Source organism: Hoplias malabaricus, chromosome 1 (genome assembly GCF_029633855.1).
Source record: "Hoplias malabaricus isolate fHopMal1 chromosome 1, fHopMal1.hap1, whole genome shotgun sequence".
Taxonomy (NCBI): Eukaryota; Metazoa; Chordata; class Actinopteri; order Characiformes; family Erythrinidae; genus Hoplias; species Hoplias malabaricus.
In genome coordinates this window covers 32,797,504-32,818,278 of record NC_089800.1, presented here as the reverse complement: position 1 = coordinate 32,818,278, position 20,775 = coordinate 32,797,504, and the positions used below count along the sequence as shown (strand labels likewise).

Below are 20,775 nucleotides of genomic sequence, written 5' to 3'. Positions count from 1 at the left end.
GGTAAACGGGTGTTTAAATGAACATTTAAAGGAACAGACACTAAAAGCAGGTGTTTTGAACAGGGCTGTTTAAACAGGGAGAACGCTGCTGTTGGGCTTGTTGGGTTTGGACCAAAGCAGGTCACAGATGTTTCATTAAGAACAAGAACTGTGTTCCTCTGTGAAGAAGGGGAGTGTGTGTGTGTGTGTGTATGTATTGTGAAGGTGAATTACAGTGTGTATTAGCTGACTTAGCTGGAGAGGTCGAGGTCTGTGTTTGTGATTATTCTGAAAATCTTTATTCAGCCTTCGCTGTGTCCACACACGGGACACACACTATTATGGTAAAGAACATCAGTTTATTGAACAAATTTATTCATAAATCTACGAAAGATATTTGCCCCTTGTCCTGTGTTTAATTAAAAGTGTATGATATTTGCAAATTCTCAAAATAAGCAAAACAAATCAAATGTACTATGGCTTAAACATCTGCTGTTTACTGGCTTGGTAATATTCTGGACAAGGAATACTAAGGCTATGTTCACACAGCAGGTAAAGAGGCTCAGTCATACGTGACACGAATGTCATTCATGTGGCTGTATGAACAGCACACATCGCATTGAATCTGACTTTTTCACATCAGATTTGGGCCACTTTCATATGATCCAAGTCCATCTGTGGAAATCCGACTCTGTCTGAAAGGCCAGGTCATAATTCATGTGACTTTTATGTCACTCCGGCTGCTGAGAATAATCTCCATACTATGATCCAAAACATTTTTTTTTTTTAAATTTGAGGTGTTTAGGAGGTGGAAATGGCAAGGTCAAAGGATTTCCATTTTGTAAAAAAAAATACTGGGAAACGAAAAACCTGTGAAACTACTCAAACCAGGTTCCCAGCGAAAATAAAACACGTGGAAATTTGTATAATAAATAAAACAAAAAAGACAAGACCTTTTTTAGTATTTCTATATCAGTTTAATATTGTTCTTGTTAGTATGAAGCTGTATAAATGTGGCTCCTGGAAATATTAAACTCATTATGTCTGTGCTCATTGTCTTCTCTTTTGAGACTTGTGTTCGTAAGAGACCCAGGAAATTTGTGCTTAGAGTAAAAAACAAATCAGTTCACGTTTTAATATTCAATAGAATTTTTAATTAATACACTGTTTTAACATATAACTCATTTGGAATAAAGAAAATGGAGTTCTCCATGTTGTCCTGCCAGTTATCCGTGTTCTCCTGCCGGTTCTTTGTGGAGACAAAACTTTAGTTACCCATAGTCTGTCTGGCAGAGAGCAGAAAACGGCTGCTACGGTGTTCCCAGCGGACGCTATGGTGTTCCTGGTGGTTATGACATTCCCGGCAGTTAAGAAGTTCCTGGTGTTTACTATAGTGTTCCTTGTGGTTGTTGTATTGTTCTCTGTGTTGTGGAGGTTGTGATTCACTGATTCTTGTTTGGGTGGTGGACAACAGGGTTGAGTGTAGATTCCACCCATTAAGTCATTAAGTGAATCGGTTCACATATCAAATTCAAATGAATGATTCAAAACATTGTTTGCAAGCATGGGCTGCACATGCTCAATCTCAGAGACGACACATAGCTCGCCTTAAACATGGAATTATACTTCAGAACGTGTGTTTGTGACTGATAAATGATGTATTAAATGAGTCACAGAAGTACTTTGGAATTTTGAATGTTTTCTACAGTGGATTGATTAATCACGGATCACTGGACATAGCAGAAAGCACGCACAAACACATCAGAAGCCTTGATAAGAAACTGATCGAATTGCACGTAATTAATTGTGGGGGTGCAGGGAGGGGTGTGGACGACATCCTCAAGGCCTAACTGTAAAGCACTGAGTTTTCAAAGTGTGTTGAGCTGATGAACAGAATCAGAGGTTAGTGTTCTCCGAGTGTGTTGAGCAGAATGGCGGTGGTTGTTAGTTGTCAGTGATAGTTCACTGTTGTAAAGTCTGTGAGTGTTTCACTGCAGTGAATGAAGCTGGTGAAGAAATGAATGAATGAACAAGTGAGTCACACTGTGGTTATCTGTCCTTTAATGTGGACAAAATGAGTAACACATACACACACACTGCTGTGACTCACACTGTTCTACTACAATGAGTCTTTCATTACACACTGGAGATCTCTCTCCCCCCCTCTCTCTCTCTCTCTCTCTCTCTCTCTCTCTTTCACTCACACACACACCAAAGCGGTGGCCTCTGTGGCCTGGAAATAGCGGATGCTAACGGGTTAAAGGCTATCAGGTGATCAGCTCGTTAAAATATGTAAGAAAACAGCAGCTCACACCAACACCACACTATCACTTACACACACACACACACACACACACACTCACTCACTCACTCACTCACTCACTCTCTCTCTCTCTCGTTCCCTTTGTGTATGCGTGTGAGAGAGAGATAATGAAATAGAGTGTTTTTAATAGTATTATATTTTGTTTGTTTTGTTATAACTTTGCCTTGTCTATTAATTGAAGACGTTTTAGTCTGTACTATATATATATATATATATATATATATATATATATATATATATATATATATATATATATATACTGTGTTTTTCACAGTTCAGTAAGACACAATGTTCTGAATTGTTTGTGCCTTGGCAACATTGTACTCCATCAGTCATGCCAATAAAGCTACTCTGAACTGAACTGAACTGAGAGACAGAGTGTGTGTGTGAGAGACAGAGAGTGTGTTTGTGTGGGTGAGAGAGTCTCACCGCCCAGTGTCACCTTCACACTCTCACCCCCCGCCCCAGTCTCAGCCCCCACTCTCACATCCAACACTCTCACCCCCTAGCCTCACCCCAGTCCAGCTCCTCTGAAACGTCACCACTTTTCTACGTATGATCCAGAATATAAAAACCAGTGCAAAATCTCTGCTGTTGTTTGTTTTCAGTTTAGACGTTGTGATTCATTTAATTTATTTATATTTATATTTATAAATTAATACTGTCTCAACGAGTGTTCTCACTCTCTCTCTCTCTCTTTCTCAGCTCTTCTTCTTGGATTCAAGAACAGAAACATCTGGGACCCACTGCACAGACAAAGGAGAGACATCTGTGAATCAACTCAAGCCAGGAGTGTCACCAGGTGGCAGGGGTTTACGAGGTTGGGGGCTTCTCCCTGCCTTTAGGCCTCCAACGTCCAGAGGAGAGATGATGAGGAGCACTGGGTCTGGGCCTTTAATGAGGCCTCAGTGTCGTGTGCTGAGGAAGGGATAGCCTCGTCACCATGGCTGACACTCACCTCTCTGACCACGGGGCGCCAGCTGAGCACTGGCCTGGACATTTGGTCTGAAGTTCTGAGTGGTCTTTTGTTTCTGTACGTCTCGGTGCAGAGAGAGAACATTTTGCTTTGGTTTGTTTCTACAAAAATCTGGGAATTTTTAAAATCATTATCTTTACTGTAAACAGTATTAAAATAAAATGGCAGCGACTTATCGCATCGTTGTCAGCAGCATCAACTGCTACAACAGTGTAGTGGTCGACCCGCGAGTCCAGCACACGGTGCACTACTGTAACGGACCTTGTGCAGCTTTAAAACAGGGCTTCAACTGCTTCATGGCCCACCGAAGCACCTGTGCTGAGCTTCTAGACATCCCCCCTTCCCGTCCTTACTCGGATCGGCCAATGAGCCTCCAGGAACCATCCTCAAAATCCCTGGAGAACGGCGGTGGCTCCGGACACTTCTGCGAGGACTACCACCAGGTGATCCCGAAGGTAAAGAAAGGATCTGCCATCCAAAGCTCATCGAGTCTAAAGGACATCACAGGGGAGGCCATCAACCTGGCAAGCGGCAAGACCAAGGAGTTCTCCTTCGAGAAGATAAAGTACTCCTCCAGCCACGTGACCTTCAGGAAGGGTCGAAAAGTCAGGCCTGATTCCTTCAGCCGAAGATCCACTGACTTGGACATCATCTATGGCCACTTTGCATCCAGTGACGAGAACTGTCCTCCTTTTGGACTTCTGCAGAAGTCTGTGGCGGAAGAGCAGAAGCTGAGCCGGAGCACGTCTCTGGAACAAAACCTAAACAGCAGCATGGCCTCGCTGTACCTAAACAGCCTCAGCGAGGAGAATCTCATTGCCCGCATCTTGGAGAAGACCAAGACAGACAGCAGCGCCTCAGGGGAGGACATTAAAGCTTGCCTGGACATCCTGCTCAAGTGCTCTGAGGACTTGAAGAAGTGCACGGACATCATAAAGCAGTGCATCAAGAGGAAGTCCATAAGCGGAGATGGAAGCGAGGATCCTGGGAACCCTGAAGCCATCTACAGAAACGTGATGGCTAAGCTGTCCGGTTACCTCAAGAGGCTCCCTTTGGAGCTGGAGCTGGGTCAGACCGGGAGGCAGGATCACAGTGAGTTGTCTGAACTCGTCAACAGCCTCCATGGTCTCCAGCAAGGTCCCTTCTCTCCGATTTTCAGCAACGAACAGCCACCACGTTACGAAGACGTTGTCCATTCTCCTCCGCTGGCAAAAGCCCAGTCTAAATCCATGTCCCCATCTTCTCAACAGGAGTCCCATGAAGGTTCCCAGGATCTACCAGGGAACCTAAAATCCATCCAGGGTCTGGTTCCATCCCTGACGTCCCAAGCTTCTGTCAATGGCAGCAACCTTCCCTCCGTCGCCACTTCGTCCTCCTTTCATTCTGTCGCCACCAGCCTCCATGACCCCTTCCCTTCCACCAACTCCCTGCTTTCCAGCAGCAGTGACAGCATCTGTAAAGATTCCATGGAAACCCTGTACATCGAGGAGGATGCAGATGCGGGGCGCTCGCTGGAGCGGATGCCAAGATACGAGGGGAAGCTCGGCGGCTTTGGGGTTTTAGGGTCCAGACAGCATTTGAAGAGATCCTCAGATTCAGGCACTACAGAAATCAGCAGAAACGGAACAGTGTTCCATCCCCGGCCTGAGCTGGTCGGCAGTCAGTTGTATGGCGCAGAGTCCAAGACGCTCTCAAAGCCAAGAGTCAGCAAGGAAGGGGAGGATGACATCGACAAACTCCTGATGGACTTGGAGTGTCTCTCACAGAACATGCAGAAGGAACCTCCGCTGCCACCCAAGCTGAAGCGCATGAGCGAATCTGTCCAAACCAGCTCCTACCAAAACCAGATCCCGATCCTGAGCTCAGGGACTCCCAGTCCTGCAGTGCTGTCCCACAGTCCTCTGGGGCTCCCGTACCCGAAGCCTGTAGGCCGGGACCCCAGTGAGATTGGGGAGGAGGATGATGGCGCTTTGCTGCTGAGGATTCTGGAGAGCATTGAGAGCTTTGCCCAGGAGCTGGTGGAAAGCGGCGCTGGGTTGGGAACTCAGTCCAAAGAGCGAGAGGTCATGCGTCTCCTCCAGGACACGTTAGCCACCGCCAAATCTGAAACTTCTGCAGAACATATTCCAGAACCTCCTCCTGAGGACTTACCTGTGTCTGTTAATATACCTGGAGTACCTGTAACACCTGGAACATGTGGAGTGACACCTTTGACACCTGTGACAGACTCAGTGACAAGTTCAGAGAGAGACAGTGGATCAACAATCCTCATCCAGCAAACACCGGAAATCATCAGAGTGAGTACTGCTGAGAGTTATGGATCTTTAAATGAAAGAAAGAATGAATGAATGAATATAAGCTGGATTTCTTGTTATGTCAGTGTGTGTTCAGGGGTGTGTGGACTGCGTTCTTGTGTTCTTGATTATTGTCACACTGTCTAATTACGTTCCAGCAGGAGTCTTTGCTTCAGCTCCTCCCTGTGAACACTGAACTCTGCCACATGGGCTCCCTGCACCGGACCTTTACTCCGGGGGGAGGGCGGAGGCTCTGTGCTATACGGAGGAGGGGGTGGAGCAGGGCGGGATAGGGGGTGTTGGGGTGGTAGTTTGGTGCAGTGTTGTGTGTGTGTGTGAAGAGAATCTGCTGCTTTTCATAGTTTATTAGAATATTATTCAGGATGTCAGTTAACGTCCACCACACTCAAACATTCTCTCTTTCTCTCTTTGTCATGTTTTTAGCACTGAGCTTTGTAAAGTGACACTGGTTTGTCTGTTTTCTCGGACACCTATTTATGAAGGAACTCCTCTAGTTTACCACACACATGCACGCTTACTTTATTTTGTGTATTTTTACAAACTGTGAGACAGAGACTCAAGAGGCGTTCCTAGACTCTTTCTTTCAGGAAAAGTATCTGAACAGCAGGAGACACAGGCTACAGCCTCTACCATGGATTTGAGCAGAGAGAGATATTTTATTGTTATTTTTGAGAAAGGACTAAATGTGACGTCAAAAACGCTCTCCAACCACAACGTTCTTTAGGATCCTGAAAATGTATGAATATGCAAATACTGCCCACCTCCTGTTTTCCCAAACCCTAGTGTGTGGACCGAGCTAATTCAAAACTAAACTAAGTCACATCAACAACCAAAACATAATCAGATTCCAGATTAAATAATCCACTTTAAGTTTAAGAACGTAGATGTTTAATTACTGTTTACACTAAAAATTAAAAAAATAATTGATTACTGTCTGTGACACGATTTACTCTCAGTTTTGACTCTAATAAATAATACACTTCATATATTTTAATATATTTAAAAAGATAGACTTCTTACTGTGTCAAGGTCCTGCACAAATCAGTAGAAGTTCAGTGCAGTTATATCTGTGTTAGTTATATTAGTTTTACAAAGTCAGTAATGTCTGAGTCCTGATGCCTTAACTCTGTCCCACAGAGCAACATACTCAGTTTATTAATTCAGTCATGGTATCAGATATAGTATTGGGTTGGTTTTGGGTCTGTATCGGATCGATATTGGGTTGGTATTTGGTCTGTATTAGGTTGGTATCAGATCTGCATCGGGTCGGTATTTGGTTGGTATTTGGTCTGTATTGCACAGTAAATTCACCAGTGTTAAATAAATATTATTAGTGTTAAATTCACGCTGTTAGTGTAATAATGTAACACTCTCAGTGTTAAATTAACACTAATAGTGTTGATTTAACTAACACTAAATCAACACTAATAGTGTTGCTTTAACACTGGAGAATTTGCTGTGTAGGTTGGTACTGGGTCTGTATCAAAGTTAATTGGTTTTACTCTAAGTCTTGATGGTGTGAATGTTTCACCCTCATCTGTGGTTCGTAACCTCTGTGTATTTTTGATACTAATCTTTCATTTGAACCATATATCAGGTGCATTGTCAAAAAGTCCTATTTTCACTTATGTAACACTGCCCGTGGTCGGCCTGTACTTACAGCCAAGATGCAGAAATCCTCATTCATGCTAACATTTCTTCTCGGTTTGATTATAGGCATTCCCAATAAAACGATTTGTCAACTTCAATATGTTTTAAATTCTGCTGCCAGAATTCTGTCCTACATTAAGAAATCCACCCACATTACCAGCTGCACTGGCTACCTGTCTCTCTTTGTATACAGTTTAAACTTCTATTACTTACCTACAAATCTCTGCATGTTGTTGTGCCCTCTTACTTAACAGAACTCCTTCACCCATACATTTTTCCCTTTCTCTTAGGTCTTCTAATGTTGGCCTTCTCTTCATTCCTAAACTTAAATTGATCTCAGTAGATGGTAGATCCTTGGCCCCAAAATTGTGGAATAGCTTGCTGCAGTCTCTCTGTCTTTGTGCCTCACTTTCCTCTTTCAAATCCAATCTTTTCTCTCAACATTTTCATTCTTTGTTACGTTGATTAATTTGCTGTCTTGCATTTGCCATTATTGATATCTTGTGTTTCTAATGTGTGTGTGTGTTTTTTTTTTTATTCTTTGGTTTTTATTTTTTTTCTTTCTTTCTCTCATCTCCCTCCTCTATGGAAATTGTCCTTGAGTATGAGAAAGGCACTATATAAATGTAATTAATTAATTTATTATTATTATTATTAGTATTATTATATATGTTGTTGTTTTTGTGGATATCATATTGGTATAAGGTCGGTATCGGGTCTGTATTGGGTCTGTATCTGGTTGGTATTGGGTCTGTGTGAGATCAGTAACTGGTTGGTATTGGGTCTGTATTCGGTTGTTGTCAGATCTGTATTGGGTCTGTATCGGGTCTGTATTGGATCGGTATAGGAACAGTATTGTGTCTGTATTGGGCCAGTATTGGCTGATATGCAGCTTCTCTGTAATGCATAGGAATTTAAACATTTGGAATGGTGCATCCCTAATAGCAACCACCTACAAATGTGTTTGCAGCCACATAGCAACAGCCTAGCAACAGAACTCCATAGCAACCATTTAGTAACATTTTAGCAATCAACTTGGATACCATAGCAACCACCAGCTACTTTACTGGAACATCTGACTATCTGTCTGTCTGAGAGAGAGGGAGAGAGAGGGAGAGGGAGAGAGAGTTGTTATCCAGAAACAAAGGTGTCAGTGTATGTAACTTTACCCCCTCTCTCCATACACACACACACTGTCTGGTATGTGTGTGAGAGACTGGTTGTCGCCAGGGGAAAGAAGACCCTTCTCCGGGGGTCCGCTGAGGGGGGCAGAGTGCCAGGGGTGGGGGGGTTAGCAGTTTATTGCAACTGCAGTTTGTTGAACTGGACTGTGTGTAAGAACAGTGAGCAGAAAAAAGCTATAGCGCAAAACAAACACAAAAAAAACATCTGGAGACGGGAGGGGGCCTCTGTGATTATTATTTATCAAACATATCTTCAGTATACACACCCTGCAGGGGGTGGATACCCTCCCCTGCCTGAAAGGATCAGCGGACAACAGCTGTGTGGAGCAATTTGCCCTCCACCTTTAACATCACACCAATGAGAACCTCCACCAGAGAACCCCCGGCAAAACTCTGGATCAGCACCTGCCCTGGGGTTCCTTAGTGAAAGCAGTGGTTCTGTACAAAATCCTTTAGGTTTTCTGCCTGGTTTGATGGTTCTGAATCATTCTGAGTTCTGACTGGAACCATAATGGGCTATCAGAACCCTTTAGAACTCTAGAGCTGGAACTCTTTCAACTGGTTCTGCTGGGTCCCGAGGATATGCTGCTGTGCAGTTTGTACTGAGACCGGTCGCTGACACTCACTGGGAGTGGGAGCTGCAGTGGGTGTACTGTTGAATACTGTGGTGTTTTAGCATCCCCTGCTGGAGGAGACAGGGTGCTGCAGGGAGAACTGATGGACGCTGCGATTCTGAACTGGCCTCGGGCCTCAGGACGTGTCCAAAGTTGAAAAGTACAGCAAGGTGGCAGGTAGGACCAACATCTATCAGCAGGAACTTAACAAGAACAGGTCAGCAGGGTTCAAAGAGGGAACCAGCAGTAGAGGGTAAAGACAGCCTGAAAGTGTCAGGAGGAATACATGGAAGATGAGAGGTGTCACTGAGGGCCACCAAACACCAGGACCTAGGAGGGCAGTAGAGGGCCACTGAGGACCCGAAGGGGGCAGTACATGGTCAGTGTGAGCCAGAAGGAGGCAGTAGAGACCCAAAGGAGCTTCATAGTGCTTTAAGTGACCTTGAGGAGCCAACAGTAGGCAGTCAAGACCATTGTGTGTATGTATAGCATGTGTGTTTGTGTGTATGTATAGTGTGTGTGTATGCATTGTGTGTATGTATAGTGCGTGTGTGTATAGGGTTTGTGTATATAGTCTGTGTATATGTTGGCTGTGGATGGAATTCCAAGCCTGTGCCACTGATCCGGAGGAATGAAAACATTGTTATTATTGCAAACACAACTGACCTGCCTGTTCTACATCTCAGGGACCACTGCTGCCACCAAGGCAACAACACGCATCCCTTATCCGCATTCATTTATCCTCTGCCTCAGGGACCGCTGCTATCTCCATGACAGCAACACCCACCTCTTATCCGCATTCATTTATCCTCCACCTTAGAGACGCCTGCTGTCACCATGGCAACAAGACCAACCTCTTATCCTCATTTATATATCCTCCATCTTAGGAGAACTCCATCACTCCAGTGAACACCAGAGGAACTGCATCACTCCACAGAACACAGTTCCACCGTTCAAAACACCAGAGGAACTCCATCACTCCAGAGAACAAGGTTCCACTGTTCCTTGGCCCGGTGCTGGTGAAGTGATGACTGTAAATCAGATTCCTCCTCAGCGTCTTCTGGCCTGCATTAGCCACATTAGCGATTCTGTGCGAGGGATTTGTGATCTGTCTGTCTGTGTTTGGCCTCGGGTTTGTGAGATGAGCTGGAGACAGTTTTGTGTGTGTGTGTGTCCTACAGCACGTTTTGCACTGAGTACGTCTAGAACTGTATTAACTGTCGGAGCTGATTGGGTTTCTGCTGCTGACTTCACTGCTGCCCTCAGCGAATGTCCAACGAGTCCTGAACCTGCCCCTGGACCTGTCCCCCCCATTTCAAATCCCCTACTCCAGACCCACACTCAGACAACCAATTCCAGACCCCCAGTCCAGAACTCCCCCAATTCTCTTTTTTTGATTTTTTTTTCCCTCGGGAAATTTTTTTAAACCGAAATTATAAAATACGAAAGAGTAAACAGTTCTTAAAAATGTGTTTATACTGTTCTTTATTTTTCTTTAAACACCATAGCAACCACAGTGACCACCATAGCAACCATGCTGACAACCTTAGCAACCAACATATCAAAGCAACAGTTGAGCATCAGCTACCACTGGGACAACACAACACGTTAGCAGTCACAATAATCACCAACAGAAATCCTACAGAAATCAGTGTGCGTTATCTTAGCAAATGCTGGGCCACAAAAGCATTAGCATAGCCACACCTTAGCAGCCACAGATTCACCATAACATCCAACTAAAAAATCAAAGCAATGGTGTATCAAAACATTAACAATAACTCGATGATTATAACATAAGCCAAGCAACACATTAGAAACATACGAAACACCATAGCAACCACATCAAATACCACAACTACCAACAGAAATATCAAATAAATTGTTTAGCATTGCCATAGCAACAATTAGGACACGGTAACATTAACCCATGACACCCTCAAACACACACAGCACACTTCCTGCAGCCGGGGGTTTGATGGCATAACACCAGGGGTGTGTGATGTTGTAACACTGGGGTGTGTGATGTCATAAAGAAGGGGGTTACAGTTTATTAAGGCATACCGTAATAATATGTGTTATGAAGCGATCTGCATTGCGAGGTTTATGTGAGACACTCGCTCAGTGTGTTCCTGTTTTTTTTTTTTTTGGAGGGGGGCAGAGTATTTTGCTTTTGCAGAATTGCAGACGGGGATAAAGCCGTGGAGGCAGCTGGGAAATTCTCCACTATTAATAACTTAATCAGTGCATTAGCCACAGATGTTAAAGCAGTTCACACTGAGTTCAGAGCGCGGGCAGTTATTTAAAGTATCCTCCAAGAAGACGATGAACAGAAGACTCAAGCCTAAGGGTCCTGTCACCATGCTGCACCCCCAACTCCGCCCATCTGTTCCCCTCGGAGACCACTGTGTCCCAGAGGACTAGCATTAGTTCTCTGTGGAACCCTGACCAAATCCATTCTGACCCATTTAGGACACTGTCCATCCCGAAGTGACACTGGACACTAGCAGGAGGCTCCCAGCGACCTGCAGGAACCTTTAAAGTGTCTGTGACTCACAAAGAGACCTGTCAGGTATCAGGAGCCCCCAATGGACAGAAGTGTTAGCTGTTTCTCCACGTGTAAGTGAGGTGATAGAGGAGCCCTGTGCATGGACGTTAATGCTGCAGTCAGAGTCTCCTCTCATGGTTGAGATGATGCACACAGGTCCCTGTTCTATTGGGGGAACTGTGTTTGTTTCAGAGTGAGAGTGAGTCTGTAGTCATTACACTTCAGACACAGTGACAATGATCAGTAAAGACTTGGGGTAGGTGTTATCAGTGCTGGGAGGCTGCGAGGCAGGCAGGGGTCTGAGATCCGAAGTGGGTGTTATCTATCCTGGGGGGCTGCGGGGGGGATATGTGTGATGAGCCTGTAACAGCTGCCGCTGGCGGAGCAGGGGATTGTGGGTAGGAATGTGCAGCTGAAATGTCAGGAGAGCTGCTGGACACAAGGCTATATATACCACAGAGAGGAAAGAGAAGACAACAAGGGGGAGGGTGGGGGTGTGTCTTGGGTGGGGAGAGTGGGGTGTAAGGGGAGCAATTAAAAACCATTAAAGTTCCTCTCTGTGTTTTCTGATCTGTGTAAGTGGCTTCACTCAGGTCCTGGCGGCACTCAAGTGTAGTGTGTGGTAATGTAACAGGGTGGGCAGCAGGGGGCGCTATGGGGGCTGTGTTTGTGTCTCTGCAGGTCTGGATTCGGTGGGGGGCGGGGTCAGAGCTGGACTGTGGAGAGTATTTGTCTGTTTCTCAAACCAAGATCCCACAGAATGTTCCTGTCCTCTCCAGAAGATATCCAGGTTTTTAACTGTTCTTGGTTTTTTTGTTCTCGAGTGTCAGAACATAACGTAGGCAGTGGAAGATGACAATAATCAAGAACATTTGAACCTAAGAACACACTGAGGGACATGTCAGGAGGTGGTTCACACTGGGGGGGGGGGGGGGGGGCAACGCAATGTTATATTCTGCAAAATAAAGAAACTTCACCTGAAATAAAAATGAATGAGTTGTGTTTCTATCCGCTGCACTTTAGTGACTAAACTCCAGAAGGCGTTGTCTCCATGATCAGCAGCCACATAGACACAAGGGAGAGGAAGAGATCAGAGTTTTGTGTAGTTTAATAACAACAATTTTAAAGTAGTTTATATCAGAAACACACTTTATATCAGAAGAGTGGTGTAATATTTGTGTGGTTTGTGTGTGGAGCATGTTCTGAATGCTGTCATGCTTTGTGCATTGTTTCATGTTTTCCTGCTTCGTTTTTGTTGTCTGCCACATGCTAAAGGAGCACATGAAACTTGCAGGAGTGGTATGAACTTTTTAAGAGGGATCTGGCAATACAGTAGTAAAGGCAGCGAGTGCAACAGCTCATCAGTCAGAGCACCTCTCAACAGAAGATGTATAGCTAATGCATTATCTTGTCAGTTACAGTGGATATTTGTTAATAGCAGCCAGTGTAATATTGGAGTTGGAGGACATTCACTGCATTTTTCAACAAGATAATGCCAGACAACATTCTGCCTTTAGACCTCAAATTCCACAGTCAAGTGCTAGAGCCACAGCAATAATATATTTATTTTTGTTATTTCTATATATATATTTATTTATTATATACTTAATTTGTGGAAAGTGGATAAGTTAGGTCACATACTGTTTCAATTAAAAAGCTACAAACTCCTGCATAGTTCATATACAATTAAGTCTTTGCATTTTGTGACTTTGTCCAATAAAACTCTATTTTTCAGACATATTTTTCATTTTCTTAAAATATTTTAAAATCTCATCTCATTCTCGTGAACCCCATATCATGTCTCGTTTCATCTGTCTGGAGACACCTCTAAATAACTGTGTTTTAGAGATCAACTGAGGGCTACTAAGTTAATATTCTGGCAGATCAGTCACATCAGTTCACATTAGTCCTCTTTGTGGAGTAACACCGGTCCAAGTTCTCAAGTTCTCCAAGTTTCACACATTTAATTCAGTAAAACACTGCATCAGAGTGACTTCAATAAATGTTTTTTTTTACCCCCCCCCCCCCCAGTTCTAAGCATTCTTTGGATGTTTATTTTGCTGAATGTGTTGTGGTTGTGATGCCTGATCAGGAAGCCCTGTGAGTCCTGTGTGGGGGGTGGCAGGGTGCTGTGTAAGGGGCTTAAATACCTAAGAAAAAACACTAGCGCCCCCTCCCTCTCTGAGCCGAGGTGTACCCCATGAACTTGTTGAGGCCAGATCTGCGTCTCTTCACACCGAGCCCAGTGCGTAAACAAAGTCAGCACAGCCCGCTAACTTTAGCTCCCTGGACCAGAGAGAGATGTTGGGGTGGGGTGGGGGGGGGTCTTCCTTTCCCATAATGCATCTTTGCTGATCCACGCAACACAGGCACGGATGGACATCTGACACAGCTGACCCCTCATTCCCCACCCAGCCCTCCCCTGAGTGCAGGCTTTGGCTTGTCAGGACAGAGACAGCAGTGCTTGGAGCGTCTGGATGCTGAACCCCCACCTGGGTCATGTTTCTCAGAGTTGAGAGCCGTGGGCTGTGGACGGGCTAAGAGTGTTTGTATGTGACCCAAGTGGAAGGCAGGAGCCTGAAGGCCTGGTGCTGGGGCTGCAATGCTCCTGGGCTCTGGACCACCTGCTATCAGTTACACCTCTGGGAATCTTCCTGTACACCGAGACCCCAAGAAGAGGGTGAGGATCCCCTGGACGGACCGGAACCAGCCAGTGAGAGTTGTGTGAGAGGGAGAGTGGCTGCTGTGTGAGGTGGACGAACCAAAAGGACAATAAAAAGAAGAAAACTAATAGGAGCGCAGACAGAGGACAGCTCTGACTGCAGACAGTGACCTCGGGAGTAGAAGTGACCAAGGACGTTGGGAGTAGCCGCACAGATCTCACTCGGGGATTTTCTCTCTGGACACCACAACCATGATGATAAAGGAGGCCTCGCTCAGGGAAGACCCTGACCTGCGGGGGGAGCTGGCATTTCTGGCCCGAGGCTGCGACTTCGTCCTGCCGTCCAGATTCAAGAAGAGGCTCAAGTCTTTCCAGCAAGCGCAGGTCAGTACACGGACTCGTCCAGTTCTGCAAAGGACTGCTGTGGCTAACTAGCCCATGCCAGGGAAGACAAACTATTCACAGGCAGATACCAACAGGCCTATTAATAGTGCTGCTGGGGACTGGGGGGTCAATGGGCTTCAAGAATACAGTGTCCAGGGGAATGTTGCGTACAGGAGCTTTGGGCAGGGAAGAGGGGGGCCATGAAGCCCCCAGCAACAGCTGCTGTCTTCAATTCATACAGTACACCAGTGTGAATCTACACCAACTCCCGAAATCCATGACTATAATCCAGGATTAAAGAACCTAACCAGCTAATCCGGCTCTTAATTCCAATCTGGGACTAAATCAAGATCGGGGAGAGTATCTGATAGAAATTCCTTTGGAAATTCCTGGTGAATACAGTGTCAGCAGCTGTTGTAGTCAATACAGACAGTCACCTGCTTGACCATGTGCTCCACTCTGCTCTAGCACAGGTCTACAGCTAATTCATAACACATTTATAAGATGTTTATAAGACATATGAAGCTGGACTTTTGAGTTTACAGAAGAAAACCACATTGTGTTGATGTTAAAGCTTGTAGGCTTCTACTGCTCATTACACCATAATTCATTTTTAACAGGCTTCATTTATAACACCCTAAATCCACTCTTTAAGCTGTTATTAAGGGCTTATTAACAGGCCTTGTTTATAACACCCTAAATTACTGGGTTCTACAGCAAGACCCCAGAACGTAGCCGGACACAGGACACCCTCCCAGTCTCACACGGTGAGAGACAGATCTCAGACCTGTCTCGTTTGTATCAGTCCCTGAGGATGGACGGTCCATTATTAAACCCTTATGAACTCATTATAAACCTAATATAAAAAAATTTGAAAACATTGTAAACCCTTTATAAACCTGATGTGATCCCATCGACTCGTTATAAACACCTTATAACCTATTTTAAAACTATAGTTTACACTTAATAAACCCATTATAAAGACCACATGAACCATAAAATGATATACCCCTCATAAATCCATCCATAAGCCTGTAATAAAACCTGTTAGTAAAGTCTGAGGAAGTGCTGGGGCCTCCTCTCATGCTCGGGTTGGAGAAGTGCTGCTGGATGTTCAGGCGAATTAAGTGAAGTTACCGCTGTGTTCAGTGCTAACAGCTGGCTGGCAGGGTCTGAAAGCAGGAATTAGATGGGGGGAGGGGTTTATTCACAGTACAGGACCGGAGATACTGTGAGCACTGACTCTAAAACACCAACAGACACTCTTCACAACATCGTTAATAACTGTGTAATTATACTTTAAGAACATTTTAGTCCTGTAATTACACAGTTACATCATTACGTCTAATTACAGGAGTACAAACTGATGCTGGGGTGTGTGTGTGTTTGTTTACATGTGCTGTATGACTGAACTCCACACGTTTAATTGTACAGTCTGGTGTCAGGTTTTCTATTACATTATAACACAGTATTAAGAGATTTATAAACACTTCACTGTAACTGTGGCCTGATGAACATGTTATAACACGATACATATCTCATTTCACATATCTACGCAGTTTTTTTCTGAAGAAGAGAGAGAGGAAGAGAGAGTACAGCTGTTACTGACCCGTATCAGGCAAATCACCAGATTCATGCCATTCTTTTATCCATACACACACACACACACACAAACATTGCCCCTGTTCGGTTACTTTCATTCATATTCATAGTAGATATAATTTTGTATTTATATTCATAATTATATATAATTTTATACATGTACCACACTCACTGAGAGGAGTAATTATCTTAATAATAATAATAATAATACAAACCGGATTCCAAAAAAGTTGGGACACTAAACAAATTGTGAATAAAAACTGAATGCAATGATGAATAAAATGTCAATATTTTATTCGTAATAGAACATAAATGACAGATCAAAAGTTTAATCTGAGTAAATGTAACATTTTAAGGGAAAAATATGTTGATTCAAAATTTCAGTGTCAACAAATCCCCAAAAAGTTGGGACAAGTAGCAATAAGTGGCTGGAAAAAGGAAATTGAGCATATAAGGGACAGCTGGAAGACCAATTAACACTAATTAGGTCAATTGACAACATGATTGGGTATAAAAAGAGCTTCTCAGAGTGTCAGTGTCTCTCTGAAGCCAAGATGGTAAGAGGATCACCAATTCCACCATTGTTGCGCAGAAAGAAGTTCTTTATGGAACACTGGGACGCCATGTCATCCGGACCAGGGAGGACAAGGATAACCCAAGTTGTTATCAACGCTCCGTTCAGAAGCCTGCGTCACTGATGGTATGGGGTTGCATGAGTGCTTGTGGCATGGGCAGCTTGCATGTCTGGAAAGGCACCATTAATGCAGAGAACTATGTTCAGGTTCTAGAACAACATATGCTCCCATCTAGACGTCATCTCTTTCAGGGAAGACCCTGCATTTTTCAACAAGATAATGCCAGACCACATTCTGCAGCAATCACAACATCATGGCTACGTAGGAGAAGGATCCGGGTACTGAAATGGCCAGCCTGCAGTCCAGATCTTTCATCTATAGAGAACATTTGGCGCATCATAAAGAGGAAGGTGCGACAAAGAAGGCCCAAGACGATTGAACAGTTAGAGGCCTGTATTAGACATGAATGGGAGAGCATTCCTATTTCTAAACTTGAGAAACTGGTCTTCTCTGTCCCCAGACGTCTGTTGAGTGTTGTAAGAAGAAGGGGGGATGCCACACAGTGGTAAAAAATGGCCTTGTCCCAACTTTTTTGGGATTTGTTGACACCATGAAGTTTTGAAATAATATATTTTTCCCTTAAAATGATACATTCTCTCAGTTTAAACTTTGATCTGTGATTTGTGTTCTATTCTGAAAATAATATTAGATGTTGGCACCTCCACATCATTGCATTCAGTTTTTATTCACAATTTGTCTAGTGTCCCATCTTTTTTGGAATCCGGTTTGTAGTAATAATAATAATAATAACTAAAAGTCTAGATGTTTTGTATTTTTTTGTACCTCATTTGTCCACCTTGTAGATGTAAAGCCAGAGATAGTAGCTCATCTGTCACTGCACAGTGTGAGTTGGTCGTCTTTTAGTCCTTCATCAGTGGACAAAGAACTCACTCCATAAAACTACAGAGTGGATAGTGGGGAGAGGGCACAGTGAGTGTCAGATTTGTAACGTTATGTAATGAGAATGTGGCATTGTGACCCCTCTCCGCGAGGAGGATAACAAAGGCAAAAAAGGAAAGTTTAGAAAAAGAAGTTTACCTTCCAGTGAAAGTTTAACCGCTGTATGGTTTATTGTGGAACACAAAATGGTTCTCAGACATGGAGGACGCTGGTTCTTTGACAGGAGATGCCAGTGATGATGAAAATGCTGGTTGTGATGATCATGGTGATGCTAATAATGATTGTGATGAAGGTGATAATGATTGTGATGGTTATTATGATAGAGATATTGGTGATAATGTTATAAATGTGATGATTATTATGATAATGAAGGTGATGCTGCTGATGATTGTGATGAAGATGAAAGAGGGGATGGTGGTGATGATGATGACGATGGTGATGAAGGTGTTGATGATTATGGTGATGCTGATGATGATTTTGCTGATGGTGATGATGATTATGATAAAGAACGTGATGATCATGGTAATGCTGAAGGTGGTGTTGATGCAGATGATGATAAAGGTGATGATGATGATGATGATGATTGTGATAATGGTGATGCTGATGATGATTGTGATGATAATGCTGATGGGGATGATGATGGTGATGATGCTTCAATCAATCATGTTCTTTTCAGTGGAAAATCTCAATGGTTCAGTGGAGTAGTCTAGGACTAGGCTTGTTCCGCATTCACGAGACTAACCTGATTTCAAATATTGTTTCAGGTCTGAATTACATCTGACCGAGTCATGTGACTCTGTTTAACCAGTCAGACTAGAGTTATTGTGCGTTTCATCAGTCTGTGGGTGGGGCTTTGGGTGCCCTCAGTGTATGACAACCTCTCAAGTCTCAATGACAACCATCTGGAAATTTTCTAACACTCCTCTCCCTTTCACTCTGTCTCCCTCTTTCTCTCTCCATCCCTCCCTCACTCCCTCACCCACTTTCTCCCTCCCTCCCTCCTCCACTTTCTCTCCTCCTCCCTACCTCTCTCTCTCTCTCTCTCTCTCTAGATCCAGCCAGAGAAAAAACCAGGAAGTCCTCCTCCCCCTCCTCTGATTCCTTGCACGCCCTCCCCTCCTCCAGAGAAACGAGTGGCTAGCCCTCCCCCTCCCCCTCCCCCTCCCGCCATAAACATTCCACGTTTTTACTTCCCAATGGGTCTCCCCCCGCCCCCTTCCACCGCCGCTGACCTCATCATTGCCGCTGTGGAGGGTGCCTTCGCTGAGCTCCCGGAGGAAAAGGCTGACATCTACGAGATGGCCAAGATCGCCAAGGTCAGGCCAAAACACAAGCATCCCTCATCCAGAAATGTAGAGAATTGTTCAGCAGTGCATCTGTCACGATGATTACATGATCACAATCACAATTTATCATACAATATTCAGAAATTTACTCTGTAATTCAGTTGAATTCATTTTCGCACACTGTTTTTACTCTGCTGCTTTTTAAAGGGTTATAATTACATTATTATATTGTCATTATATCAGTGGCATGAAAAGGGGCTTAAAATGATTATAATGTTTATTTCATTTATTTTCACAAAATCAAATGGCCATCGTGAGAGATCTGTTCAGTAGCCACTTATATGGGTCTGGTTTCCGTTTCCTGGTCTGCTCTTAAATTCTTGCTGCATATGATGTTATATAAATTATTATTATATTGGAATAATATATGTTATGTATATTTATACACCGCGACCCTGAACTGGATAAGCGGTTACAGATAATGAATGAGTGAAAATGTATATTTATATATTGGTATCTGCTCATAAGCATCTGCTGCTCAGTGTTCTCTGGATTCACTGTGAACTTGAGAAAGATAAGGTAAAGTTTGTAAGATAAAGTAAATATCGTTAGCATTTTTCAGTGTGTTTACATATTAACTTGGGGTTGTTCTCTGTGTCTAAGGTCAGGATTAGACCTGTTTCTGTTAAACACTTGTTGGTCATGGTTAGCTTAGAATTTGATGTTCATTTGTTGATTCATGTGTGGTTTGGGGTTTGCGGGGATGAGGCTAACAGAAAACCATTAAAGATTAATTATGTGTGAATCGTAGGCTGGAAGACTTCTTGACTTCTAACTGCATTACCGACATTGCTACAAAACTAAGCTCAAGATACAAATGAGTTTCTGTGGGAATTCAAACAGTGTATAAAAACCTCAAACAAGTTACACTTCAGGTGCCAACAAGATACAATCATTATTTAAAAGTTGAGTTTCTGAATGTAAACAACCAGAGAGAACTGTGATTTGGAATGGAACTGGAATGGATCATCAGGATGGATATTTGTGTCAAAATGCTTCTGGGCTTGGTTTATTCTGGAGCCTAGTTTGGGCTAAACTAGTTTTGAGTTGTTTCCTCTGGAGACGGCAGTGCTCTGAAGTGACTGAGTGAACCCAGTGCTGATGATGCAGTGAAAGCACGGTGACTACACTGATAACCAGTGATTCTGTTGTGTGTTTCAGGCATGTGGGTGTCCGCTGTACTGGAAGGCCCCCATGTTTACCTGCGCAGGAGGAGAGAGGACGGGGTTTGTCTCTGTCCATACATTTATCGCCACCTGGAGAAAGTGAGTGACCCCTGACCTTAAACACCAGCGCTTTCAGGGGTCTGATTTTAGAACACGTGTAGATTACTGTACACAGCACTGAGTGAAAGTCAGAGACTGCACAGCATTTGTTTACTGTCCTCTAAAGACATTCAGAACCTGCACCACACAGAAAACACACAGATGCCCCACACATCAGTATTACAAGACTTCTGATACAAAGTATGTTTGTGATATAACACATTGTAAAAAGTGTTGTTATTAAAGTAAACCCACTCAGATCTCTTCCACTTCCTCATGCCGATGCGGCCCCTGATCATGGAGACGACTCCCTCCGGAGTTTATTCACTAAAGTGCAGCAGGAAATACCACTCACTTCACATTCATTCTAAGGATATTTCTTTATTACACAGAGC

General features: G+C 43.8%; 1 protein-coding gene across 2 annotated transcripts in view; it reads left to right on the top strand.

Annotated features, from left to right (window-relative positions):
- Nucleotides 1-20,775, top strand: part of ppp2r3a (protein phosphatase 2, regulatory subunit B'', alpha) — a 60,387-nt gene that overhangs the window by 21,050 nt on the left and 18,562 nt on the right. For both annotated transcript variants that reach the window (XM_066662419.1, XM_066662420.1), the window contains 3 exons: nt 3,008-5,575; nt 18,822-19,085; nt 20,277-20,380. In XM_066662419.1, the coding sequence (XP_066518516.1) occupies nt 3,440-5,575; nt 18,822-19,085; nt 20,277-20,380 (2,504 nt within the window). In that variant the 5' untranslated portion in view covers nt 3,008-3,439. The remainder of the gene's footprint in view (nt 1-3,007; nt 5,576-18,821; nt 19,086-20,276; nt 20,381-20,775) is intronic.